The following is a 26180-nucleotide window of genomic DNA, read 5'->3' as shown; positions in this document are numbered from 1 at the left end:
CATACCATACCCACAGCGAGCCCAGCCAACAGACGCAGTCAAACCGGCCACTCCAAATCAGGTACCAAGCCGCTTCAAGTCTACATACGTGCAGCGTCTCTTTCTGCTCTTGCGCTGCTAACCTTGGGTACTCTAGTCTCCGTTGCCTTGCCCCCTCTCGCCTCGCCTTACCCGGATATTCGCAGCACAAATCAACGGTGCATTTACAATCAACCAACCCCTGGAGAGGGCCGCATACATAGCATAGTGTACATTCTGCAAGCCTGGGAACCGAGCCCACACCGTTGACATCACTCCGCGCATGCTGGACTCACTCACCCGTCCGTCCTGTCGCTCCCATCACCACCGTACTTGCTGTACTTTAATCACCTCTCAGCGTTGCTCGTCTGCTTCGGGCGCAAGGTCTTGCTCACTCACCTCTCTCACTCTTTATATGTCGCTCACTTAACCCCCGACACAGGAATACGGGGCAAAACCTGGTTTTCGGCCTTTCTGCCACCACTTGTGTCCTTGTTTACTCTCTTCCGCTGCCCGGTCCCTGAACCATCCATTTTCCGCCCCCCCGTCTCCGCCTTTGCCTCTCGGCTCGGCTCCCGTTTCTGTCCCTCCCGCATCAACCAAACCAAGTACACTTCCCTTTCTACCCTGTTTCTAAACCTGCTTTGTTCACTTGTTTTGCTTGCTGCCCTCATTCCCAGGAGCCTAGCCCTTGGTGACTGTATTCTCGGCTTCGCAGACTCGCGCTGAACCCAAGCCCGGACTGACCTGGCCGTCTTCTTCTTCTTTGCTCATCCCCTCCTCCTGCAATCTTCCTCTTCTCACCTCGCGAGCCATGGCCGGGGCCAAGAAGAAGAAGAAGCCCGCCGCCAACCCGGCCAGAGGCTTCGCCACCACGTCCGTCGCATCGTCCAAGCCTCGGACCGAACCCGCCGAGGGCTCCGAGACCGTCACCACGGCCGCTCTCAACGCCGCCGTAAACCAGGATGCAGGCCCGCCCTCCGACCCTCAGTCTACGTCTGCTGGTGCCGGTGACAAGGCTACCAAGACCGAACTGAGCCCCGAGGAATTTGAAATGCAGCTGGACGAGTCCGAGCTGCAGCTTTTGGTAGAAAAGTACGCTCAAAAGACCAAACGGGATGCCCAACGCCAGCGGACGAGGCTAGAGACCGACCGCCGCCTTCTCAGGGGTCAAGCCGACACCGTCAACTCGAGGAAATGGCTGCCTCAAGAGTTGATGGATCAAGTACTTGATCTGATCCAAGCTGAGAGTCGGTTTGCATCCTCCAGCGTCTCTACCGAGACTGTTGCTAGTGGAAAGCTGTTGCCGGAGGAGGACATGACCATCAAGTTATGGACTCTGCAGCAAACGCTCACCAGCGTTGGCTTCCCCGAAGAGCGCGTGCAGGCCGTCATGCGTCACATCCTCGACATTGCTCCCAATATACCATCGATTGCCAAGGACAGTCTTTGGGGCCTTGAAGAAGCCCTCGACTGGATGGCCCGTGAATGCCCAAGCGACGAGCTGCCTGACTACGAAGGCAGGGGCAAACAGGGAACCAGGCAACTAGGTGAGCCTAGACTTTGCGGCCTGCGCGAGTGTGATGACTGGAGCTAAATTCGTAATGTTCTAGACACCCCGGCTGAGAGTCCTCTGCCCTCAGGGGCAACCACCCCCAGGGCCTCTGAGCCCAGTGGTCGCCAAACGGGCGGACAAAGGTCCAAGAAGAAGGCCGTCGTGACTTGTGATAGTGATATTGAACCGGATGACCTGGTTCCAGTCTTCCTAGAAACGAAGGCCAAGTTGTTTGTACTCCAAACGAACCAGCAGGGCAAGAAGAAGCAAAGGAATGGAGACCCTGCAGCGGAAGAAGAGGCGGGAAGACTGGCAAAGCTCCATGCAAAAATTGACAGAATCGAGAAGGATGTTTTGTTCGACAAATTTGCTGCCGAGCAGCAGTGGAAAACTCAAAAGATGGCGTTGGAGAAGGAGGCTGCTGTTGCAAGGAAGCAAAGGTTGCAAGAAGAGGCCGAGAAGGAGTCAGAAAACAAGACTGAAGAAGCAGCCGCATCCTCCGATGGGGACATCAACGATGAGGCCGAGCGTATTGCTGCCGAAATTATTGCGCAGGGCGAGGATGACGAGGATGGCGGCCTCAGTGATCTTTTCGCCAATCTTCCTGTCACAGAGGTCGACGCTGCAGGCAACTCAACCACCGTTCTGAATGGCGCAGACGGCGTCAAGATAGCCATCCGAGATTTTGGGAAATGGACTGGCGTCAGCCCCATGCGAGCGTTGGAGGAAGCCTGCCGGGCAAGGTTCGTCGTTAGCATCTCGTTCCAGGCTCCCCAGCTAACCCAGTTACAGAGATGCTGCGGCCAAGACTACCTATCGCCTCATTTCCGAAGTACCGTTCGCTAATCGGCATGCTGTATCCATTTCATGGTCCAAGTCTCAGGAGATACCGCCGCCGTCTCAGGATGACAGTGTTGAAGTTACCGCCTACCCGTCCGGCTTCACCTTCAACATGAAGTCGGTTGCCACTCCCGACAAGAAACAGTCGGAAGCTTATGTTGCGACTTGGGCCTTGTTCCACATCTTTGGCACCTCGTCCAAGGAGGAAAAGGTCGGGATGAGGCTGCCCGTTGTCTGGCGTGAGCTGTGGGATGAGCTGGCAGAGGCTCGCAAAAGCCGACTGGATGCCAAGGACCGGGAAGCTATTAGAGAGCTGCGGGCTCTCGTACGCCAGAGACAGGACCAAGAGCTTGAAGACGGTGTCATCCTCCAAAGCGCTTTTAAGGGGAGGGGCACGGCCCGCAACCAGATCGACAAGGGAGACGAAACCGCTCAGGAGGCTGCTAAGCGGCTCTCTGGCGGACCCGAGTACTACCAAAATATTTGGGCCCTGAAGACCAATACTCCCAGATACCAGGCCATGCTCCAGTCTCGCATGCAACTTCCCATGTGGAACTTCAAGCAGCAGGTCACGGACGCTGTCGACAGAGAACAAGTGGTCATTATCTGCGGAGAGACAGGATGTGGGAAAAGCACCCAGGTGCCGGCCTTTCTACTCGAGCACCAACTGGCTCAAGGCAAGGCGTGCAAGATTTACTGCACCGAGCCGCGGCGAATTTCGGCCATTTCTTTGGCCCGCAGAGTTAGCGAGGAGCTTGGCGAGGGTCGTAACGACTTGGGGACTTCGAGGTCCCTGGTGGGATACTCGATTCGTCTCGAAGCCAACACCTCCCGAGAGACGCGGCTGGTTTTTGCTACCACCGGTATCGTTATGCGAATGCTGGAGGGCTCCAACGACCTACGAGAAGTCACACACTTGGTTCTCGACGAGGTTCACGAGAGATCCATCGACAGCGATTTTCTGCTCATCATCCTGAAGAAGCTTCTGCTGAGACGCCAGGACTTAAAGGTGGTGCTCATGTCAGCCACGGTTGATGCCGAGCGATTCTCCAATTACCTCGGCGGAGCACCAGTGTTGACAGTCCCTGGCCGGACGTTCCCTGTTCAAGTCCGCTACTTGGAGGATGCAATCGAAGCAACCGGCTACACCGTCGGCCAGACCCCCCAGGAGAAGATGGTCGATCTCGACGACGATGTTGTCGAAACGACGGAAGTCGAAGGGCCCAAGTCCATCGCCGGGGCCGACCTTTCGGCCTATTCCGCCAAGACCAGAAACGCATTGGCTCAGATGGATGAGTACCGGATCGACTTTGACTTGATCGTTCAGCTGATTGGCAAAGTCGCTTCTGATTCCGAGTATGTAGCCTACAGCAAGGCCATCCTCGTCTTCCTGCCCGGTATCGCCGAGATTCGAACGCTCAACGACCTCCTTTCCGGAGACCCTTCTTTTGCCCGCGACTGGCTCATCTACCCGCTCCATTCGACCATTGCGACTGAGGATCAAGAAGCCGCTTTCCTTGTTCCACCTCCGGGCATGCGAAAGATCGTGTTGGCGACCAACATCGCGGAGACGGGCATTACCATCCCTGACGTGACATGTGTCATTGACACGGGCAAGCATCGCGAGATGAGGTTCGATGAGCGGAGACAGCTCTCCCGACTCATCGACACTTTCATATCCCGCGCAAACGCCAAGCAGCGACGCGGAAGAGCCGGTCGTGTTCAGGAGGGACTTTGCTTCCACATGTTCACGAAGCACAGGCACGACACGATTATGAGCGATCAGCAGACCCCGGAAATGCTGCGCCTTTCGCTCCAGGACCTGGCCATCCGAGTCAAGATTTGCAAGATTGGGGGTATCGAGGAGACACTCAGCGAGGCACTAGATCCCCCTTCGGCCAAGAACATCCGGCGCGCCGTGGATGCGCTTATTGACGTTCGTGCTCTGACTCCTGCCGAGGACCTGACCCCTCTCGGCAATCAGCTTGCTAGGCTGCCTTTGGATGTGTTCCTGGGCAAGCTGATCCTGATGGGCGCCATCTTCAAGTGTTTGGATATGGCTATTACCGTGGCCGCCATCCTCTCGTCCAAGTCGCCTTTCACAGCACCGTTTGGGCAGCGTGCACAAGCCGATCTCGTACGCAAGGGGTTCCGTCGGGGCGACTCGGATTTGTTGACAGTGTATAACGCGTATCTCGCGTGGAAACGGGTGTGCCAGTCTACCAGCGCTTCTGGCGGGAAGGACTTCCAATTTTGCCGGAAGAACTTTCTCAGCCAGCAGACACTGGCCAACATAGAAGACCTCAAGGGCCAGCTCCTGGTTTCGGTGGCGGACTCCGGGTTCCTCTTGCTGACTGACGACGAGAGACGAGCCCTCAATCGGTTGCGGTATGGCGCCAACTCGAGAGGGAGACGGCATCAGAACTTCTTCGACATCCCCCAACGCGTGAGCATCAACAGTGAGAACGACGCCATCACAACGGCAGTCGTCGCGTGGAGCTTCTACCCCAAGTTGCTGGTTCGTGACAACCCGGGAAGCCGGGGCTTGCGCAATGTCGGCAACAACCAGTCCATTACCCTGCATCCATCCTCCGTCAACAAGGGCCATAATGAGCTGAAATGGCTGTCCTACTATCACATCATGCAGTCCAAGAGGTAAAATACCATCATCACGCGGCAGACGTCGTTCCCCGTCGCATTGCTCGAACGAGGCGCTAATTTCCTATGCTCAGTGTTTACCACGCACACGAGACTACGGCTGCCGATCCTTTTGCCATTGCTCTGCTGTGCGGCGACGTACGAGCTGACGTGAGTTGATCCTTACAAGACGGGTTTCATTTGTATTTTGAACACCGACTCTCCAGATGCTGACTGGTGTCCCTCAGATGTTTGCTGGTGTTCTCGTCCTCGATGGCAACCGCTGCAGGTTTGCCGTACCCGACTGGAAGACAATGCTTGTCATCAAGGTCCTCCGCACCAGGCTCAGAGAGCTCCTCACTCGCTCCTTCAAGCAACCGGGCAAGTTGCCGACGGCACAGCATGAGCGGTGGTTGGCGATTTGGCAAAAGATTTTCTCGCAAGAAACGAATAAGGAAAACGGGACCACAGCCGTCAGCAAGGCATAGAGTGTGAGCAGTGGACGAAAAGCCCGAGCTCGAGCCGTTGATTCAGGCATGCATGGGCCGGGGCCAGCTGACGTATGAACGAGGGCCACCTTTCGTTTCCCTCTGAACACGCGGCTTCATGGCGAGTGGCTGGGCGTCGCATGCTGGCGATTGCGTTGTGGCAAGCAACGTCCACGGGGGGGAAACAATTTCTTGTTACACCTCTGAATTCCCAGAGTAACGCCCAGATAAAGAATCCAGGATGTAGATCTAGTTAAGCACAAGAGAACCCATCCGTAGAGTCGTGGCAAACGAAAATGGTCGATGGAGAGCCCATCGAGGGGCAATGAGGTTTCAACGCCCCTTTTTCACAGTGGCAAACCAAGCAGACGACGACGGGTCAGGATGAACTCTGCATGAGAGTGCCTAAATCAGTCGGTGTATCATGCTCTATGCCAGTCCTGTCCCCGATAGCGCACAGAAAGACAAATAGCAAAACATGCACACAGAGAATAGAAAAGTCAGCTACGCAATAGAACCCACAAGAGGACGTATCGCAACAGGTACATTATCATTCTACGGTGTGCGGAACGCTCGGCTGCTACATTGTTCAGCTGAGGGGCACAAAATGAGAGAGATCCAGGTGGCAGACCAATAAGAACTTGGTAACGGGGATCCTCTAATGTCAGGACACATCACGAGAAATGTATGCCGGGAAGGGGCAGGACCCGATGAAATCAAACTGTCATATTTCCCATTTCCCATGGACGCCGTTATTAATTATGGCCTTGCCCAGCCTGGCCGTTGCCATTCCTTCCCACGCCCTCTTCTTTGGACGTATTAGTTGTAGTTGTTGTAGCAGCCGCTGGAGTAGCAGCACCAGCAGCAGCAGCAGCAGTAATGGTACCACCCAGGAGGAGCGCCTTGAAGTCGGCGTTGCTCTTCATTGGTTTCATAGCCTCAGTCTCCCCGCCACCGGTAGCACCGTTAACCTTGGCTTCCGGTTGTGAGGCTGCTGCCTCTCCCTGCCTGCTCCCTCCCGCGCTCACGGCCTTGGTCATGAAGCCCAGTCCTCGTTTAGCACCGCCCTTGTTGCCCAACACTGGCCGCTTGATGGTGGTGGATGGCGGAACGAAGGGAGCACCACTGTCGGTGTTCTTGGATGCTGCACGTTTGTCGGCCTGCTTCTTCCCACCGACACCGTAGACGATCTTTTCTGTGCGAATCTCCCCCTTGGAATGCTTGAGCTTCTCGACGGACCCAGTGCGTAGTTTGCGGCCGTCCAAGATGTAACCATCAAGCTGGAGCATTGCGCGGCCAGCACTGGGTTCATCTTCAAACTCGATTTTGGCGCCGCCATGACTGGGTTGCAGAATGAGGCTCTTGAAGCCGCCAACTTTGTCCACAATTTCCTTCACTCGTGCATCGTTGACCGTGTCGGGGATGCCCAGGAGGGCGATGGTCCGCGAGGCAATCTCAGCCCGGCTGGGTCCAGCCTGACGGGCGACGCCGTCGCCATTGCTGTCTGCCATCATTTCATCGCCCTCCTCGTCGCGACTTGGGGCAGGGGAGGCGCCCTCTTTCGAGACGGCCGCCGTCCTCTTGAAGTTGCTGGGCGTGGAGATCTGTACGGTCATGATGCTGCTGCGCAGCTTAGCCTTGTCGAGCTCGGAAGCAGCAGTCCTGGCCTGCTCCCTGGTTTCCATCTCAACGTATGCCGCGCCATGGCCTTTGCCGGCCTTATTCCGCGGGATGCTGATGCGCTTCACGGTACCGTATTTCGAGAAGGCCTTTTGGACGTCGTCTTCGACGGCCGAAGGGTCCAGGTTGGTAATGTGCAGCTCGCGACCTTCCTCGATCGCTCCTTCGCGCTTTTTCGCACGGGTCGGGTCGGAGTACATGGCCATCAGCTTGAACTTTCCTTCTAGAACAGTACCGTGTTTCTGTGTGGCTTTGGACGAAGCAGAACGGTCACGGAACGTGACGTAGCTAAATCTCCGCCGAACGTTCCCCTTCAGGCTAGGCATTCTGATGCCTAGAATCTCGCCGCAGTCCTTGAAGAGGTTGCCGATGTATGCCTTGTCCGCAGTCGGTGGGTAGTTGGTGACATAGACGGTTAAATCAGTGCCGGGCTGCACGCTAATCTGGGCCGTCCCAAAGTACTTCCCGTCTCTGAGCAGTGCTGACTGCGCTTCCTCTGGAGTTCTGAATTCTACCATGACTGTCTGGGTGTTGTCTTGAGGGTCAATGGCTGGGTCTGTAACGTCGACAATGTGGCCGTACTCCTTGAAATACTGCCGGATCTTGGTTTTGGTGGTCTCAGCAGGGATGTTGCTGACGAGCACCGAAGTATTTTCTCGGTCTCTTTTCAGACTCTGCTGCTTGAGTGCCGTGTCCGCCTCCGCGACTTCGCTTTTTGGTCTCTTACTGGACGTCACATCGGCCGCATCGGCTTCCTCTTCCCGCTTTCGTTTGGAGCTGGAAGTCGAGTCGGCATCTACCGTTTGGGCTGCGTGGGCTGCTTGTTGTTCTTGGGCCTGGGCTGCATAGTATTCTGCGGCCTGTGCTGCCTCCCTCTCTCGCCGCTTTGTCACTTCTTTGCGGGTTTCGTAGACTGTGTCGATGGCGATGCGGACCGTGCTCGGGAGCTCATAGTCATTGCAGTGCTGAACGTAGACGTCAATGACTCTTTCGGGCCAGTCCAGTGACTTTCTCTTGATTGCTCGTCCAAGCACAGCCGTAGCCACCGACGGCACCCTCAAGCCGATCGCGGCAGTGGACGGCGTAGGGCTACGGTCCTTGCCGTTGGATGCGAAGATCATCATTTCCCACAAGTAGTAGTTGAGCCAGAAGTCATAGCTGTCGGCATACAGCTGCTTCTCTGCCAATTTGTGCCACTCGCTCCTCGCCTCGTCGACGTTGCGTTTCTTCTCCGTCAGGTACTGAATATAGATGCGCTCCAGGCGGAAGTTGGGGTCCCCCCTGTAGCTGTCACCGTAGCGGTGCTTGGCCTGGTCGACAAACTCAAGGGCGGCGCGCAGTCCCATGTCGGCAATGTCAACATCCTCATCGGTGGCGTTAAGATCCATGGCCTTGCGCTTGAGGAACCCGCACCAGCCCGCGTACATGTCGAGAAGTGCGGCCATGCCGTTCTTATAAAGCTCGGGGTTGCTGGTGGCCTTGTGCTTTATTTGTTCAATTTCATTGAAGGGAAGCTTGGCGTCTTCGGCCGTCAGAATATAGCGCGACCAGATTGCGCCCGACCAAGGGCAGTGATCAACGGCCCGCCGTAACACATCCACCATTCCTTGCGGTGACTGGGCATAAGTGCCAGATGTAGACAAGAAGCGGACGTATTCGTTCCATATGGTGTCGTCGAAGGCAAAGACGCCGGTCAAGGCCCTGGCATAGAGACCCCGGCAGAGATCGCCAGTAGCCTCAGCCTGCTTGTTGCTCCGCTTGCTTTGGGCACATTCCCATTCGAGATATTCCTTGAGCAGGTTGCGGTAAACCTCGTCTTTCCCTTCGCGGGAGGCCTCCTTCAGTTTCAATTCGAACATGTCGCGATCTTCGGTAAGCTTTTTGGCCTCTTGTGACTTAGGGTTGGCGGTTATGCTCTGCATCGTCTCCTCCCAGGCAGCCTTGTTGTAAGTCGACAGAAACTCGGAGAAGGCTTGCGCGGTGTTGTCGCGGGTAACATGTGGAACCTGCAGGCGATCGGTGTACAGGTAGGTGATGCGTCGGATGCCCTCGGCGGTGCGCGAGCGGGCGAGAAGACCGCTCTCCAGAGAGATCCACTGATCCCACAGCTCGTGGCTGTCGCTGATACGGTACTGGATGGCTTCGTAGGCCTGCTGCCAGAGGCTGAGGGCAGCGTTGAGAGAGAAGAGCTCGCAGCCCATGTGGCGTTCCTCGTCTGACCATCCCGACTCGTAGGACTGGCTAGCGATGTAGAGGGACCAGAAGTAGTCGCAGTATGCGCGCCAGACGCGAACACTGTTCGGTTCGGCCTCGACAGCAAGCTTGAAGAGCTCGATGACGTGAACGCGCTTCTCCAAATCGTTGGCGTGTCGGCTATTCTCAGTGACGTAGTCGAGCCATTTGTCCTCCCCTACCGGCAGGGTCGCCATCTTGCAGAGCTCGTGGGGTCGTCAACAGACGAACCATGGAAGAAGCAGTCGCCAGGTGGGTAGTTGCGTGTCTTTGTCTACTTCTGCGCCCTAGCTTAGTGTACCAGCGGGCGAACTTGAACGATAGTACGTTTTCTGGGAGACGATGATGGTAATGGTGGTGGTGGTGGTGGTAATGGTGGAGAGCCTATAACGAGGGGGACGCGAGCGTGGAGATTTTGTTGAAGAAAAGTCAAGCTTGGACGGCGGTCGGGGGTAAGGTACGGGCAGGCGGAGGGAAGTAGGGGGGGACGGAATGGAGCTTCGGAAGCTGCTAGGACCCGCGATAATGATGGCAACAGGCAGATGGCGATGCGACGATTCAGCGAGGCAATGGCCGATGCGAAACTGGGCAGGCAGGTTTACTTTTCGCGACCGCGGTTCGGCAGCATTTGAGGATTTCTCGACAACAACACGTTGGAATGGCGAACTGAGACAGGACAAGGCAGGGTGAAGTTTTGTTCTGCTCTTGTCTTGTCGTCTCCGTAACGGGAGGAAGGGGAGCGTTGAAGCTTGGTAAAAATGATAAAAAAAATAAAAAAGTGGCCGACAGGATTGGTTCGCGCGCTGGAAGGTGCAGAGGAGGCCGAAGGTAGATAGGCAGGTAAAGGTAGCCAAGCGATATCGTAAGGCGAGGCTAGGGAGGTAGGTACCAATGGTCGGTCACCTTAGGTAAGAGTATCCGCCAACAGCAGGCTTGTTGTCGATCCTCAGGCCTGCTTGCTTCTCAACCGTCTTTTTTGTTCTACACTCCCTTTTTCTTCTCTTTATTTTCTTCTTCTTGTCGCTAGACCCTCATGAGCGGTCTTGGGGAGGTGGTTTTTTTTTTTCTGAACTGGCTGAATATCTGCAGCAACTACAATTCGAAACGACTAGATTTGCATGAGATTTTTCTTGGTTTTGTTTTGGGGGCTCCCATCTTCACGACATGCTGGAAGAAGTAGACTCGCACCGTACGAGGTGTCAAAATCCATCCTGTCGGTCCAGACGCCAGGAGAACTTTTGGGTTGTCCTCTCTGGGACACCACTAGCCCACTATGGCCGGACTGCTTGCTGGCTTTCAGGCTTGCCGGGGCTCCTCCGATACCTTTTGGCTGGGCCAGTGGCATTTTTTTCAAGCCCCGCAAAAAACGCGCGATGGACTGTGGGGGTTTAAGGTGGTATCCCGCACGGTCACACTGACCGGCTAACACTACATACTTCATACTGTGCGCTGGATGAGTGAGACACGGACAGGAGGGAGCTCCGAGGTTTCGTTTCCTGTGACACTGTGTGGATGTCTGCTCTTTCTGTCAGGTCCGATGACATTGCGTGCGGGGGACCAGCCGCCAGGCATTTGTTCATAGGAATGGGCGGAGTGAGACCCTCCCGGTGAAGCAAACGACAGAAGGGAAACCGGCAGCCGTCTATCGGTTTTGCTACGCAAAAACGAACCAGAACGCGTTATTTGGGTCTTCCCTTTCACTAGATAATGAGCTGATGTGGTTGTTCCCTTACACTTACTTCCTTACCTCATGCCCACGTAAGGCGCAACTCGATACCCGGCGAGCTAGACTGGGGTAAAGTGTGGGATACAGGCACCCAGTGTGGAAGCAATACCCGCCTGCGCCCAGGCCAATATTGCAGTAATAACGCACCTTTACAGGTCCCTGGCCCGCCCGTCTCCGTCTCCTCGGTCCTGACAACAATTCCTTCAGCCATCTATCTGCCTTCCGCCTTGGGGTGCCCTCCGGCTGGATGCCACAACGTTCCGGCTCTTCACGTGAGTAGATCGTACCTATGGAAGATTCCTAGTGGCTGAACTCTATCTCGCTTGTCTTACTTGTCTTACTTGTCTAGTCGTTCCTCAGATTGAGCGAGACATTCGACCATTGACCATTGGTGACATTGAGGCTTGGCACTGTGAGGTCATGCCGGCGTGCCGTGAGATCGTGACCGACAACTGCTGCCGGTCACTTTTTCTTTCCGCCGGCGCCTCCTGTTCTCTATCACAACATGCAGAGTTCACATCCCACCTATTATCAAATTCCAGGAGGCAATGCAGACTGTTGAGTTCTACACTTCCTGGCTCTACTCACTTGACGCAGCGAGCTATTATTAGTGAATCAAGAGCCCCTACGGCTGGCCTTCCTGCAAGATGAGGTCATTGGCTTGCTGCTGAGTCGCTTCCCAATCGAGTCTGTACCATCAATCCGTCTACCTACCACCTATTCGTTGGTAAGTTGCTACCTGCTTCTGTAGGTACAGATACCGACTGCGTGATTGCTAACTTCGATTTTTCCTCCACACACCCATACACCTGCAACGCAGACCGCCTGGCCTGGCTATTTTCCATCTCTCCCCCTCTCTTCCTCCCTGTTTCTCCATAAACCCATAGAAGGGTCGTTGTGGACACGGTGCACGTGGTCAGCTGCTCTGCGTTTCCATCCGGAGCCCTTGGTCCGGGCCGGCGGGCCCGGTCGGTGTGAGACGGTGCGAGACAAGCCTCTCAGCGTCTTGCGCTCTCTCCACCGCTCCGCTCCGCTTCTGTCACGACATGGGATGTAATCCGTCAGGGTCAATCATTCGACTGGACGATGACCAATGGCGTGATAGATGTCGGCAAGAGGTGGCCTTTGATCTGTCTGAAGCGTCGCTATCGCCGCATCGCATCAGCCAGCCAATGCAAAAGCTAAGTTGGCATGTTAGCATGCTCCGAGCCGCCACTGATTGATATGCGCAGCTGAAGTCAACCGTCACGAGGTCAGTCCCAAGTGTTCTTCACCCGCTCGTCGTCGCCTCCTGCTGTGGCCGGTAGTTTCCTGGCCTGGATGGCAGATCGACTGCGCAGGGCTGTCGACGACGGAGCCCAAAAGAGCATGACGGGCTAAATTGACGCGTCGGCTCCGCCAACAAACTCGAGACGGAAATGGGGTTTTCAAGGCGATGGGACAGGGTGCCAAGGTACGCGACCGTTGCAGCCGTCAAAAAAGCTCGCCAACCAGCCTGTGCTGATCTTGCAGCGCTCGCCGACGTCTTCATGCGCAGGGAATGCTTGTCTCGCACACGCGCCACCTGACCGAAATGCAGTAATCCGTGAGAACGAGCTCGTTTTGTCATCAGTTTGCCGGCTGCAAACATGGAATTGTTTGCCACAACACATCTATTCAGGGGTATGGCGCCTTCGACTTCTGTCGATTCGCCATGCCATGAAGTGTGGATGGGATGTAGCTTTTCTCAATTGATTCTTCATAGAGATAACGTCAATAGGGTAGACGACGTCTGCATGATTCAGTGACAAACGAAACCCTCTGTCGAATGCAAGCCTAGATAATGGCATGAGATGGATGGGACAGAGAGAAGCAAGAGCGCCCGGGTTTGGGCGACGTAAGTACCGGACCTGTTGTATGTGAGGAACTCTGCCTGCGACAGGCCGTGGTATGAGAGGGTTAATGACAAGGCTGGTATTGCTTCTTCACCCTCACCATTGCTTCAGCATACTGTTCGGGAGTCATCATCGTTCAAGCAGCGCGAATGTCCAATCATTGGCGTTATGCTGTGCGCGGGCTAGGTAGTCTATGGGTTTGAACCTCTAGGCCGGTACAACTCACGACATTGTCAGCATTACCGGGAAGGCAGAATTGGCTTGAAGGCGCGGGTCGCAAAAAGATGACTGGTGGAAAAGAGTGAGGGTAGAGATGATGAGGGGCATCGTCGACGAATGTTCAAGCCGTTGTTCCGGGAGGGGGCTGAAACAGGGGAGCGAGGGGCCACAGGGGCATTAGCAGATTATTTTCCCTCTTCCATAATAGCATGCGGGGTGAGAGAAATGGGTTCAACGAGGTTGACCTTGTGTGTTCGCTGTGTAGCGGATTGTCGAAGGCAACGTGGCTGCGAATAGATCCTTACCGGGGTCGCAGCGCGCGCGGTTGACCACGAGGATACCTTGGACTTTCGCAGGTAATGTGATGCGGGTGAGCACTCAGCAGTCAGCACCATCGGATCCTGTTTATGTAATCGATATAGGTTGAGCGAGAGGCTAGGAGTGGGCGTTCTAACCTCATGCAGACCGGTGGAACATAGAGCTCCTGCCACCATCTTTCCTTTTTGGGTGACAGCTTCGGTTTCGCTGCTCCCTTTTCGATCACAATGCCCATAACAGATTTTTGCGAATGCATCGCGTAACGAATCTTAAGCCGGGTACCTGATAATTCAAGTTGTTGCTGACACGACGGGATCCGAGATGGTCAACGACGCGCAGAACGGCTCTCACTCCCTCGCCCCTTTTTCCATGGACGTCCGAATGACAAGAATGATGTGCAGTGGCTTGCGGCGGCATGATACACGAGCTCTCTAGCGCAGATCATGGTCGGTACCGTTGCTTGTCGACCAGCCACCACCACGCTGTGTCGTGTTTGCGCTTTCGCTGACGCCCTCATTGTCGCCCTCCAGTGGTCGCACTGACGGAAGCTCAGAATGGCGGTTCCGTGAATTAGCCGCTCAGATGTCCCCTTTCCCTGTCACCTCCACGTTGCTCGACGTCAAGGTGGTCGGTTACCTTATCCGCCGAGTTGGGCTTTGACTGCGCCCCGTGTCACGACTATGGACGACTCCTGTCCAACCCCTAGCTAACGGCAGGGGCTAACAAAGGATTTTGGCCTCGGACGGCGAGCCAGCATTTCGACAAGGACCTGTCAGAAATAGGTTCATCACTACCGACTGTTCGTTTTCTGGCACGGTTCGCCTCTATAGTACGGATACAATGATCAATCATGGCTTCGGGTGCTCTGATCTGCCGGTGCAGGCACAGACTTTGTCTCGTATTGGGACGTTCGTACTCGAAGCGCCAGGGTACAAGAGAAATTCGGGATGCAGCAACTAACTCTTCGGATGGCTAAGAACATGCTGATGGTCATGTATCCGTAAGAGTCGGTTGAACGTCATCCCTGGGCCCGCGGTTCCATTCCCGCGCCCCCTGACCAAGTGGACTCTTCGTGGCTGTCAGCGCGGTACCTACGTACAGAGTAGTCTCCCTCGGGCCTTAAGTAGATGAGATCCAGACCCCGTCGGGGGGTTCCCATCCGAATGTGACCTAATTAGGGTTGGGTCCATCCCAGTGGCTTACCTCACCTCCTCGTCTTCAACGGCGGGTGGGCGAAAAGACACTCTTGCCGACGCCATTGAGATCTCCTTCAAGCTGCAGGCTAGATGCGCGCCAGCAGGGGGGCTTCCTGTGTATCACTATTGCCGGACCGGGCCTGATGGAGACAGGGGCACGAGAACAAATGCAGCCGCACCTCGGGCGCTCCCCTTCCTTCCCCCTCGTTTCCGTGCTGTTTCCTACTCAGGCAAGGGGCCGTGTGTGGTGTCTTCGCCTGAGCTGATAGCAAGCAGCATCTGACGTTCTGCCCCTCCCTTCCCAGACCGACAGCCTCCCTCCCTCCTTCCCTCATTTGACTTTTTCGCTTCAGATCTCGCCTACCATTCAATGACCGGGGAAAGTCGACCGTCAACAATGGTTCGATGCTACCGACACCGTCATCAACACGGGAGACCATCAAGAGATCTTGTCATTTGTAGGTAGGCACTCGACGCGACGGTGCCAATTAAACATAAACGCGACAAGGCCCACCATAACAGTAAACTGCAAACGCCGAGTGAAAGGGAAACCCAAGGCTGCCTTCACTGCCTTCGATATGCTTGTGCTCCTGCTCCAACCACAAAGAGAACACCTCCCTTTCCGCCAAGAACCTGCCTAAGCATAAGGTGACTCGACTAGTGACTTGTAAACTTCCATGTCCCCTGCCCCTCTTTCCTTCCCGTCTCCGCCAACTGCGTGTAAGTCAAGAGTCAGGTAGGTGTGACGAAGTGTCTTCCTTCCCGTCGCCTTGGGGGTCCCCCTGCCATCTGGTCCTATCTCCCGTCCCAACCCCCTCGGGCCATTCCCTATCTGGCTCACGTCCTCCCGTCTGTTCTCTCCATCCCGACATAGCCCTGCTCCTGTCGAGTCCAGCCCTTTTCCTGATGTGGGCTCTTTCTAGCTTCTATACCTCGACATAGCAATATCCCTCCTCCCTCTCTAAATATGAGATATTACATCCCCCTCCCCCCCCCCTCCCTTCTCATTCCCCAAGGCCTCTTCTTCGGGCTTCTTCTCTTCTTGCCTTCCGATGAATGAGTCCCTTGTTTCTTCTCTTTCTCTCATTCTTCTGTTTTGATCCTAACCCGCCGGACGTGTGTCTTTTCTTATCCAATCCTCCCGCCTCGCCTTGACCGTTTAATCTACATTCTTGTCTTGGCCGACTTGATTCGTCCCCCCCCCCTCTTACTTTTCTTAGACCTCGACTCACCAGTTCTTTCACTTGTACCTGGTCTTGTCATAGGTCATCTCCAACATCCCAACCGGCCTCAAAGTGCCATTGCAGTATCCCTCGCCATTTTCATCAGTCGAGCCATCCAGGAATCCGACTCGCCGACCTTCATCGTAGCGCTCTTTTAGCCCTGTCACCTCTTCTGTCGCACAACGACGCCTCTTCACACCACCGCCAGCTCCAGCCCGGGTCGGAGATTGATATTTCAGTTCCGGGTCAGACCATGAGCTGCCGTGCGACGCTGTGACGGGTCCGGTCCTATTCAGCCGAGGTGTCTCGAGATTCCAGATCTCCCACACCGGATTTCCTTCCAGCGTCCCCCCTGACTCGGATTATCTTACTTGTGTAACACTTCCTCCCAACTCTTTCGTCATGAAGTGTCAAGGGGTTGTGGCGGCAGCTTTTCTTGGTGCTGTTTGCGCGCAGTTGGATTCCTTGCCACCTTGCGGTGTAAGTCCCGACTCCGATATCCCAGTAAATAGGTGAAATGATCACCCTTGGAAACCTCGACGACTTGCTTGGAACAAGACCTTGATGGAGGAAAAATTCACTTTCCAGGCATTCTTCTCGGAATATCAGCTAACAAACAGCCGACTCTCAGATTACGTGCGTCAATAATGTCATTGCCAAAGGCTTTGGCTGTGCGTCAGGGGATAACGCTTGTCTCTGCAAGCAACAAGACTTCGTCTTCGGTATACGGGACTGCGCCGCGCAATCATGTGCGGCAGCTGAGACGGCCAAGGTCAATGACTATGTCACTGGTCTCTGTGCAAGTACGGATTCTCGTTCAAGCATCTGGCAAAGGGGTTCACTGACATGTCATGATAGCTGCTACCAAAGCACCGCCCTCTTCAACACCACCCGCATCAAGCCCTACGCCTTCTGCGCCTGCGCAACAGCAAACAACACCACCGCCGCCCCCCTCGTCAAATTCTCTGCCGCCTTCGCCCCTGGCGAGCACTGCCGCATCAAATCAGGCCAGCGCGCCCAACCCTCCGGCTTCGTCTGCTGCAACTAGCGCTGCTCCCTCGGAACCCCCCCATAAGTCTACAACTGAGGCTGCACAGGCAACACAACTTCCGACCACTGCACCTACCACCCTCGTAAGTAACTGGCCTCATCCAGACCAATCTTGACAGGACTGACGACGCACGTGAAAGTCTACCTCCATAAAGTTGCAGACCTCGAGAGCTACCAGTTCGACCACGTCGGCCTCTACTGGAACCCGGCCGTCGCAATCTGGTTCTTCCCCAAGCGCTGGGGCAGAGAATCTAACTAGCGAGGCCGCAGGGCTCTCCATGCCAGCCAAAATCGGCATCGGAGTGGGTGCTGGCGTTGGTGTTCTGGCCATAGCCCTTGCCCTGTGGCTCCTTATCAGGCGGCCAAAAAACCAGTCACGCTCCATGCAGATATCTGGCCCAATGCCGGGTTCTGGAAGGGACTATACGGGAGGTATCGTCAGCATGAAGGAGAAGAATCATTCGGAGCTGGAGACGAGGTCAAAACGATACGAAGACATGGTGCCACGCCAGTCACCAAGGCGCTTGATATGAAGCGTCTTACTGAGGAATCGCTTCGCCCAAAGATCACGCGTGTCAGACACGGCCTGCGAGGCGGTTGTAGTCAGAGTCGCATGGTGTGGGGCGGTTTGCCTGCCAATTTGCTTCGAACGGCGAGCCGAGTATGGCTTCAACACTGGGCATGCACGCGGGATGGGAGGGTATTATCTCTGTTACGAATTATGACTAGACGATTGCTCACGTGTGGCGATGAAGTGGAGAAAAGGATCAGACAGTTCATCATGATACCAGAAGGGGAGTTGATTCTGCCGCCGAAACGCGTTCGATTATTACGGCGGGCGCCAAAAGACAGCGAATGAGACGCAGTGGCTTATGTTCTAGGACGGGTTTCATTGTACATACTCTTACAGTTTCTGATTGATACAGGATGGTTTCCCAGCAGCTCCGGGCAGTGCATCGTTATCTCAAGTTCTGTTCATCAAAAGTGTGCCTACCATGAGTAGTAGGGCCTCTGGGCTGTGACAGGCCTGTCGGGCAAATGAACCCACGGCTTCCTCCGCGCCTGCTTGGCGAGCTTCTCGCTGTGCTCCCGTATTCTCGTTTTCTCTTCCTTCAACACGACCGAAATACCTGTATCGCGGTTAGCCTTGAAAATAGAAACGGATAAACACGGCAGAAGAATGATCAGAACGTACTAGTAGAGGGAGATTGGATGATTCCGAATCTGCCTCTGCCCTTGTAGTCGATCCCCTTTGATCTCCAAGGCCCTCTACCAACCCAGGCTTGGGCAACATAGAGTCTCGTCGGGTCTTCGACGGTCAACGACTTGCCGTCCTTGGTCTGGATCTTAACGGGTCGAGTCTCCGCGTCCACGCCCTTCCTTTTGACCTTGCTCGAGCCCAAGCCCATGCCACGCGTGACTACAGCCAAGTCCCGTGCCTCTTCCAGCTGATACTTGACTTCGGCCGCCATCTTCTTCTTGGAGTAGGACATCTGCAAAACAGCATCTTCCAGCGTCTTGCCCTGGATCTGGCGCGCCAAGTGCACGAGCTTCTTGACACTGGTCTCCAAAAAGGGGCTCTTGTGCGCCAGCTCCTTCTCGGTCTGCGCAATGCGCTCGGCACGGCTGACGCGGCCGTTGCGGCGGACCATCTGAATGATCTTCTTTCGTTCCCAACGGAGACGGCTTCGGGGATCGGGGTCGAGTCGCCAGGCGGTAGTTTCGGGCGTCTTCAGAGAGGCCTGCCCCATGTCGGCTTTGGAACCCTTCTTGCCCTCGGAAACGGTATCTTCGACTTCCTCTTCGAAGATGGAGCTGGACAACTGGGGCTGCTGCTGCTGGGCAAAGCGTTGACGGACTTTGGGGTCGTCGAGGTTCTCGCCTCCCGTCATGAGATCGTCATTGCTGCTGGCTTTATTACGCCGGCTACCGAAGAGACCGCCGAAACTCCATTTGTTCCGCACTTGAGTGACCGTACGGATTGGCAGAACGAAGGACCGAGGGATTGGTCGTGCAATGGATTGCAGGGTCGAGGGAGCTAGGAAGTCGTAGTCAGTCGTAAGGGAGTCTACCACAGCAACGGGATGACGGATGCCAATGAAAGCATTTATGAAGGCCAATGGAACTCAATGCAAACATACCGGACGAGACTAGCCTCCTCGTAGGAAGGTTGAGGCTCATGACTGCTATTGGTGTTGCGTATTGGCTGCCAGCGAGCTTCACTTTCCACCCTGGCGGAGAAAAAAGCTGAGTAGAGATTCCACCCACACACGCTCAGCGTCGCGCCGGAGTGCGTGCATGGTCTGATTGGATCGACCGAGGTTTCTCCGGAAAAGTGATTATCTAAGGCTGCACTATCAGCTGCGGGCCGCCTGGAGGCTAGCCAACCAGGACAGAAGAGATTCAATCAGGAACCAAAAGCCAAAAGCAAGGAGAATTTGACGTCACGTGATGACCCCATCGCGCGAATTCATCAGACCATTCGAGCTACCCGAAGACTTGATCATCATCATCAGTCACACTCCGGTACACGAAATCTCGGCTCAATCGACTTCTCACAACTCCCACCACACTCTTCATCACAATGGCCGGCACCACCGCTGTTAAGCCCATCACGGGTGTACGTTTCCCGAATCAATTGGACTCCGTGTCTCCCCCGGGGTCACCGGGCCTGTGGAAGTGGAGGGAGGGCACATTGTTGGCTAACAATCGGTGACAGATGCTGCGACGCAACCTCGTTCTCGACCTCGGCATTGCTCTCGGTACGTCTCAACATGGGCGAAATTGGAAGATATGCAAGTGATCTGCTGCCGACCGGGAGACAGAACATCGTTCAGTTGAGGCTCAATCTCGGTCTCGGTTTCCCGGCGGGCATGCGCACACGCACCACAGCTCCAAAGCTCCCGTCCTTGTTCACTTGCTGCCCAAGACTAACTGGGCTAACTATATCGCAGGTCTCGGCTTTGCCATGGCCAACGTCTACTGGTACGCGAACATCGTTCCATAGCCCTCCTGAAATTCAGACAACTCCGACGAAACTAAACCAAACGATAGGTACGGCTTCCACATGCCGCGCACGAACGCCCGCGACAGCTACTACGCCAAGCTCGAGCAGCAGAAGGCCGAGGCCCGTGGTCAGAAGGCATAAGCGACAAGAACGACAGGGTATGACGAACGAGGCAGCTGAGTGAGAAGAGCGATCTGTTAGATTGGGCGACGGGAGCGAGAGGGCATCTGCGGTCTTAGACAAGATACGGGCTTCATCAGCTGATCGACCGACCCCAATTGTACCATACACACCATCAAATCGAGCCGAAAGTTTTCTTTTCTCCAGGGTGCTGCGCTCGGTGCCTGGTCTACATATAAGGCTATTGCTGCTGCTCTCATTATGCTACCTTGTTACCGACTACAGATTGGGTTTGAGGGCCTAGCGCTGCAGGATGACGAAGAGGAAGAGGAAGACAGTTTGGTCAGTTCTGAGGTTTGCGTTGGAAGAAATCAAACGAAAAAGGCGTTGTGACTGGTTACCTGAGCTGTCTAGTCTGTAATCATTAGCCGCGAATGGATGCGACAGGGCATCATCGACTGGTACCGCGAAATCAAGGTCGCAGCAGTACGAGACTATAGGCAGGTGGTTTGCATATAGGTGATGACAGGCGTTTATTTGACCCGATGCAGATGATGGCTGGCTGGTCACTAACGGACAATTTCGAATGGCGGCATGTAGGCATGCATTCAAACCATCATCTGGTATTCATGGTGTATTCAATGAGAAAAGTCCAGGCAGCTCTATGCCATGCCTAATCATCCTTTTACGCCCGTAACCATTCATGGTACGACGGCACGTCGTGGTGGCCCCCGTCAAGTTTATGGCCGCCTGTCGTTGGGGGGCTCTGGTGTGTGTTGGAGCTTGAACCCTCCCAGGCTGTCGTCTCAACTGTGAATGTTCCCTTTTTGTCCTGACATCTTTTTTTCGAAGGAAAGGAAAAAACCGGCCGCAATCAGCAAAATTCGGAACATCAAAGGCTGATATCATCAAGGCGAAGGAAAGTGGGAAACCAGGAACTCACTGCCGAAAGAGCCGGTGTATGGGCCAACATCGCACCGGGCTGTCTCGGGACTTTGGGTCGTCAATAAAGCACCGATACTGCGTCATCTCCTTCAGCGCACACTTGGTCAAGTCGACGTCAGCGCCCCCCGGGAGCTTGCGCTTCTTGCCCTTGACATCGGCTTGAACGTGAAGCTCCAGCTTCGAAACCGGGAACACGTTGCACGGCGGTGCCATTTCGGCGGCGGCGACTGCGGCGGCAGCGCGCTACGGCTGCAGGAATGGAGATGCCTTCGGTTGCGGCTTTGGCCGGCGCGAGACTGCTGGGCGACGTCGAAGAGGCGAACCTCGAAGAGGTATGCAGAAAACGGCCTGTTTAGGCTTTCCCAGCTCGAGATGAAGGTTGTGGGGCCGAGGCGAGGTGCCGCGTCGCTTCGATCGAAGGCTTTGTACGACAGCGACGATGGGTGATGTTTTCGTCAAGGTTCTGGTCCGTGGACCGATCCGCGACGGAATCGGTTTTCTCCATCCTCAGTCCTTGTCAATAGCCTTATCATCATCACCATCATCACCATCATCACCGCCACCATCACCACCAACTCTTTTTATATTTTTCTCCCCGACGAACCGACTCTCAGGTCCTACATTTGCGGGTTGTTACTAACCTGCAATCGCCCCAGATTCTGAATGCCCTTCGTGCCGCAGTCAACCCCAATGCATCGTCCAGCAAGACCAAGCATATCAAGGCATATCCCATCCCTGGCCTGGACATCATCGTCGCGCGCAACTTTCGGGCAACAAACTCAGCGCCACTGGCCGTAACTGGCCGGCGTCTTCCGCTCATCTACGCACTCATTTCAACACTCGTGTCACCGCCTCATAATAAGACGGTGCTAGTGCTCGACACAGAGCATCGCTTCGATGCAACACGTCTCGTTTGCAGCCCGGAGAGCATCCGTCACGTCTACGTGCACCGCCCGGCCTGCGACGCCATCCACGGCCCACGCGGCGATGGCGGCGCCGGCATGGGTCCGGACCAGGTCAGGCAGCTTGTTACGGCGGCCGAGGATTGGATGCTCTATGGCGATCACGAAAGCAGCGGCCGCGAGTGGTGGGGGACCATAGTCATTGGTGCTCTCGGTGCCGGAGATGTGACGGCCGCCTGGAAGGGCTGGCTGAGAATCGACCGCGACAACATCCCCGGGTTTTCCCTCGGTTGTAGCGCGAAGGAGGCCATGACAGACCGCCAGAGGCGCCAGGAAGCCGTTGATGCCGCGCCATGGGCTGCCTCCTCGCAGTGGGGAAGTTTCACCTTCCCAGACTCACTACAGTTGCAATTGCGACCTCCAGGCCGACTCGACGCACGTAGCCAACTGGCAGGGTGTGCCTCGAGCGAGGGTGCGGAGGCGGGGAAGAAACGCCAGGAGGAGGATGCCCGAGGTCGAGGAGGAGAAGCCGGTGGAGACGGGGATGGAGAGGAGTGTGTCCATAACAGACATGGATGAATGGAAGAACTTAAGGAACCCCCTCATTCTGCTCCTCGCCCCCATCGCCAACCTGTGAATCCACCTTATCCACAGAGACACAGGGAAATCCGCTGCGATGGTAGCCGTAACCAACAATCGAACCATGCGTAAAGGGAAGAGTGGGGGGGCAAGCTATGGTCGACACCATCAACTTCCTCGATGTTGAGGCCGGAGATGCTGGTTAGGTTAGAGGAGCTGTGCAGCAACGAGAATTCGGTTCGGCTTGCATGCGGCGCAACAAAAACATTGAGCGAACAGGGGGGGGGTTGCACCAGCATCATATTCGTACTTGGACGCCGCCGGCCGGTGGCCTTGGCCACGCCCTGCAGGAGAACGGCGCGGCGCCAGGCCGCAAAATGACGGCGTTTTGCAGCCTCGGCATCGGCCCAAACGGGTAGCAATGTATTCCCCTTCGGCATCAACATCCCGCCTTGATACGGTTGAGGGATTGCTGCGAACCAATGGCGATCACTTACTCCGTCTGGGAGAGGGGGGCGCCGATACTTGCTCCGTACGGCTACTGCGCAAGTCAACAAAACCCTCGTCGCTCAACTTGCTTGGCTCTTTGCAACTATTGATTGGTGCCTGAGAACTCCCAGGTGTTATTGATTGCTCCATGGTTAGGAACCGGCGACATTGGCAAGCTAATCCTGCTAGGGCCTCACCCCATCAGTGTGTACAGACAGAATCAGGGAAAAGACGGCGGGAATGATGAAGTTCAAATCTTGGATAAGAAGAAAAAACTCGGCGTCTAAATGCGCCTGTGTATCATGTATTCCTACTTGCCGACAATAAAACCTGTTATCTAACTTTCGACTCTAGTCGTGATCTTCGATAGCGCCTATGGTATCACAATTTTACGCCTTGGGGGGGAACAGAACCCAATCCCTAACATGAAAAATGAAAAATAAACCCCTTCCAAAAGAACCTTTCCCATAATGAAAAAATGTCAACCCGGTGAAACTCGCTGGTGTCCTAAAATGCAGCAAAGTGTGTGTGTAGTAGTTACTCGTCAAAACCTCAGCCCAGAATCGGTTGCGTGCGCTCTTCGAGAGGAGTCAGAACGGCACTGTCCTTCTCCTGCATGGCGCGCAGGCAATCGGCCTCGCCAAGGATGTCTTTCCGCAAAGAAGAGACAACACGCTTGCGAATCTCGCGTTGAATACCGTAGCGGACGGCATCCAGAACGGTAGGCACAGTGGCCTTGGGCTTGTAGGCGGGCTCGGTGCCGTCCTGATAAACGCCAGTCTTGACAAGAATGCTGTGCCATTCGTTATCGGCGTGCTCGTTGTAGAGGTTGGTACCGCGGATGTCACTTTCGGGCGTGTCGCCAACAAAGTAGACAGTATCGGGCGGTGCGTCGAGGCCGTGCTGCTGGCGTCTCCATTGCTGCAAAAGTCGCGTCGCGAACTCGAAGGTGCTGACCTGGGGCTTGCCAAAGGCGTGGGTGTGCAGCTTGCCCTTCTTCTTGGTGACGTCCTTGAAGATGACCTCGAGCATGCGGCGAAGCGCACCCATGCCGAGGCGAACGTTGTCGTGGGCGGCAGACCAGACAATGTCGTTGTGGGAGAAGTAGATTGGCGGGCCCTCGTCCAGGGTGTCGCTCAGGGTACCAATCTTACCGCCCTTGGACATGGCGAGGTCGAGCATGATCTGGATGTCGCCGGCCCAGTCGCGAGAATCGGCGAAGACAAAGATGGCTTCGATGGTGACGTCGGTAAAGTCACGCTCACGGGAGTTGGTCAACTCGTCCTGCGTGAGTTTGCGGAAGGGTGTCGTGGCGGAGTTGTGCTTGATGATGTCGCCAGGGGTGATGACATCCTTGAAGCCGTAGCCCTCGGCCACTTGACGGCACTTCTCGCCTTCACCACCGACGACGAGAACAGTGTTGAATCGTTCGGCCATTTCCCTCATAGGGGTATGGCCGCAGATGAATTGTGCTGGAGAGATTTCGATTTCCATCTGCTTCGACAAATCGCCACATCTCTCCTCTTCCGTCTTGCCACCACCATTGGTGAGGAAAATGTACGGACTAGAGTTCACGTCAGCCATGATTCATGACTGCAATCGGGTACAAGTGGGACCGATGGGTCCCAGGAACCCACAGGAACACCCGGGGAAGTCAACTTACATCTGAATGCCGTATTCGTTCTCGCCGTTGAGCACCTTCATGGCCTCGACGGCCTCGGGGATGGCACGACCGCCTCTGATCAGAACGCCGTCGATGTCGAAGGCGAAAGCGAAGCTGTCGGCCACGGGTGCGTCGAGTGTGGGGGTGACGGGTGAAAGAGCGCCGGCAGGGCTACCGAGCGCGGACGAGCCGGCAGAGCCACCGGGCGAGCCATCGGAGCCGTCAAGCGAAGAGTCGGGGGTGCTCAAGGCCATGCTATCCAACTGCTTCCGGGCAGCCACGATGTTTTCGATGAAACTGCCGGTTGAGGAAGCTCGGTGGTTGGGAGCCATGTTGGGCGATTGGGAGTGAGGATGCGATGGCAGTTGGGAAACTGAGCTGTGATTTAAAGGGGGTTTATGGAGTGTGTTAGGTATACGCGATGTGTAGATAGAGAAGGAGACTGATAGACAAGCCAGATCTTTGCAAGATGGAGGCTTTCAGCGATGCAGATGATGCTGAGATAAAATACTGGGACAAGAGAGGTAGCGACAATTTTGCTACCGTACGGGGGGGTACTGGATTATATACTCCTGATATGAGAACATCTTGACTTGATGCTGACGTCTCACTCTCTTCGCTCGCTCTCACAGTCGCGCGGGCTCAATCCCTCCCCCCTTTGTCCCCTGCACTATTTGGAGAGAAGTGTCCGCAAAAACCAGGCAAACGCGGGTTCTTGGTCGGTGCAGTGACACCTTTGGGATGAGTTTCTTGAGTCGTGCATGGCCCGTGGATACCGTGGAGGCGAAGTAGCATGAGAAGTTTTTTGGATCCAAGGCAGCGCTCGCTCCACCAGCGTACAAGGAACTTACTTGGTAAAAAATTCTGATTCCGACAGGACAGGATATAAACGGATTGTCTGCTACAGGGTACAGTGGGCATAAAAGGGAGGGTGGGACGGAGAGACAGGAGCAGAAGACAAACGGGAAGAACGTTTGAGGTCCACAGTCTCCATCTCACCGCCATCGCGTCGTTCCTGAGGTACTGTACCTCAATGTACGCGATGTGTATGGCATGACCAGTAGTGTACATCGTAGATAGATCCATGTGTAGATGTCGCCAAAATAAGCGGGTCACCCAGCGAGCCACCAACAAAATCCATCCGGTCTCCATTTCGCCAGCCGTCATGGTGGAGACTTGGCTTTTGGGTTCCTTCGTTGCGGCTGCAAAAGGTTCCGCAGTCGAGACGATGCGGCAGCGATCGACCCTGTTTCCGCAGCGGCCTTGGCGAAGAACACATGCAAGCCGTCGTCACGCAGCCGTCGGACCCTGAACTTGCTGTGTATGATATCCGTACCGCCATAAACAGTCTGCGTTGCAAATTTCTCAGAGACGTACCCGGGCAATTTACCAAGTCAAACGAACAGATGAGATAGAATG

The 26180-nt window shown here is 55.3% G+C and overlaps 8 protein-coding genes across 8 annotated transcripts; 4 read left to right on the top strand and 4 right to left on the bottom strand.

The window, feature by feature from the left end:
- Positions 1-832: 832 nt before the first annotated feature.
- On the top strand, positions 833-5538 carry CH63R_09439 (Helicase associated domain-containing protein; the record flags this gene model as incomplete). The annotated part of the gene is made up of 5 exons (XM_018304413.1): positions 833-1568; positions 1632-2316; positions 2366-5068; positions 5146-5221; positions 5299-5538. 5 exons carry the CDS (start codon positions 833-835, stop codon positions 5536-5538), a joined length of 4440 nt encoding a protein of 1479 aa, XP_018156436.1.
- A 755-nt stretch (positions 5539-6293) lies between these two features.
- On the bottom strand, positions 6294-9647 carry CH63R_09438 (RNA recognition domain-containing protein; the record flags this gene model as incomplete). Its single annotated transcript, XM_018304412.1, has 1 exon — positions 6294-9647. One exon carries the CDS (start codon positions 9645-9647, stop codon positions 6294-6296), a length of 3354 nt encoding a protein of 1117 aa, XP_018156435.1.
- A 7210-nt stretch (positions 9648-16857) lies between these two features.
- CH63R_09437 (uncharacterized protein) lies at positions 16858-17589 on the top strand (the record flags this gene model as incomplete). Its single annotated transcript, XM_018304411.1, has 2 exons — positions 16858-17139; positions 17197-17589. The coding sequence occupies 2 exons, from the start codon at positions 16858-16860 to the stop codon at positions 17587-17589; spliced, it is 675 nt and encodes a 224-aa protein (XP_018156434.1).
- A 457-nt stretch (positions 17590-18046) lies between these two features.
- CH63R_09436 (Mitochondrial large ribosomal subunit) lies at positions 18047-19237 on the bottom strand (the record flags this gene model as incomplete). The annotated part of the gene is made up of 3 exons (XM_018304410.1): positions 18047-18186; positions 18252-19094; positions 19198-19237. 3 exons carry the CDS (start codon positions 19235-19237, stop codon positions 18047-18049), a joined length of 1023 nt encoding a protein of 340 aa, XP_018156433.1.
- A 403-nt stretch (positions 19238-19640) lies between these two features.
- On the top strand, positions 19641-20204 carry CH63R_09435 (Cytochrome c oxidase subunit COX9; the record flags this gene model as incomplete). Its single annotated transcript, XM_018304409.1, has 4 exons — positions 19641-19676; positions 19776-19818; positions 20011-20041; positions 20111-20204. The coding sequence occupies 4 exons, from the start codon at positions 19641-19643 to the stop codon at positions 20202-20204; spliced, it is 204 nt and encodes a 67-aa protein (XP_018156432.1).
- Positions 20205-20868: 664 nt separating this feature from the next.
- Positions 20869-21341, bottom strand: CH63R_09434 (uncharacterized protein; the record flags this gene model as incomplete). Its single annotated transcript, XM_018304408.1, has 2 exons — positions 20869-21022; positions 21127-21341. The coding sequence occupies 2 exons, from the start codon at positions 21339-21341 to the stop codon at positions 20869-20871; spliced, it is 369 nt and encodes a 122-aa protein (XP_018156431.1).
- Positions 21342-21385: 44 nt separating this feature from the next.
- On the top strand, positions 21386-22609 carry CH63R_09433 (uncharacterized protein; the record flags this gene model as incomplete). Its single annotated transcript, XM_018304407.1, has 2 exons — positions 21386-21460; positions 21743-22609. 2 exons carry the CDS (start codon positions 21386-21388, stop codon positions 22607-22609), a joined length of 942 nt encoding a protein of 313 aa, XP_018156430.1.
- A 1041-nt stretch (positions 22610-23650) lies between these two features.
- On the bottom strand, positions 23651-25093 carry CH63R_09432 (HAD-superfamily subfamily IIA hydrolase; the record flags this gene model as incomplete). Its single annotated transcript, XM_018304406.1, has 2 exons — positions 23651-24662; positions 24762-25093. 2 exons carry the CDS (start codon positions 25091-25093, stop codon positions 23651-23653), a joined length of 1344 nt encoding a protein of 447 aa, XP_018156429.1.
- Between the last annotated feature and the right edge of the window lie 1087 nt (positions 25094-26180).

Source organism: Colletotrichum higginsianum, chromosome 6, assembly GCF_001672515.1.
Source record: "Colletotrichum higginsianum IMI 349063 chromosome 6, whole genome shotgun sequence".
Lineage (NCBI taxonomy): Eukaryota > Fungi > Ascomycota > Sordariomycetes > Glomerellales > Glomerellaceae > Colletotrichum > Colletotrichum higginsianum.
This window is presented reverse-complemented; position numbering and strand designations above follow the sequence as displayed.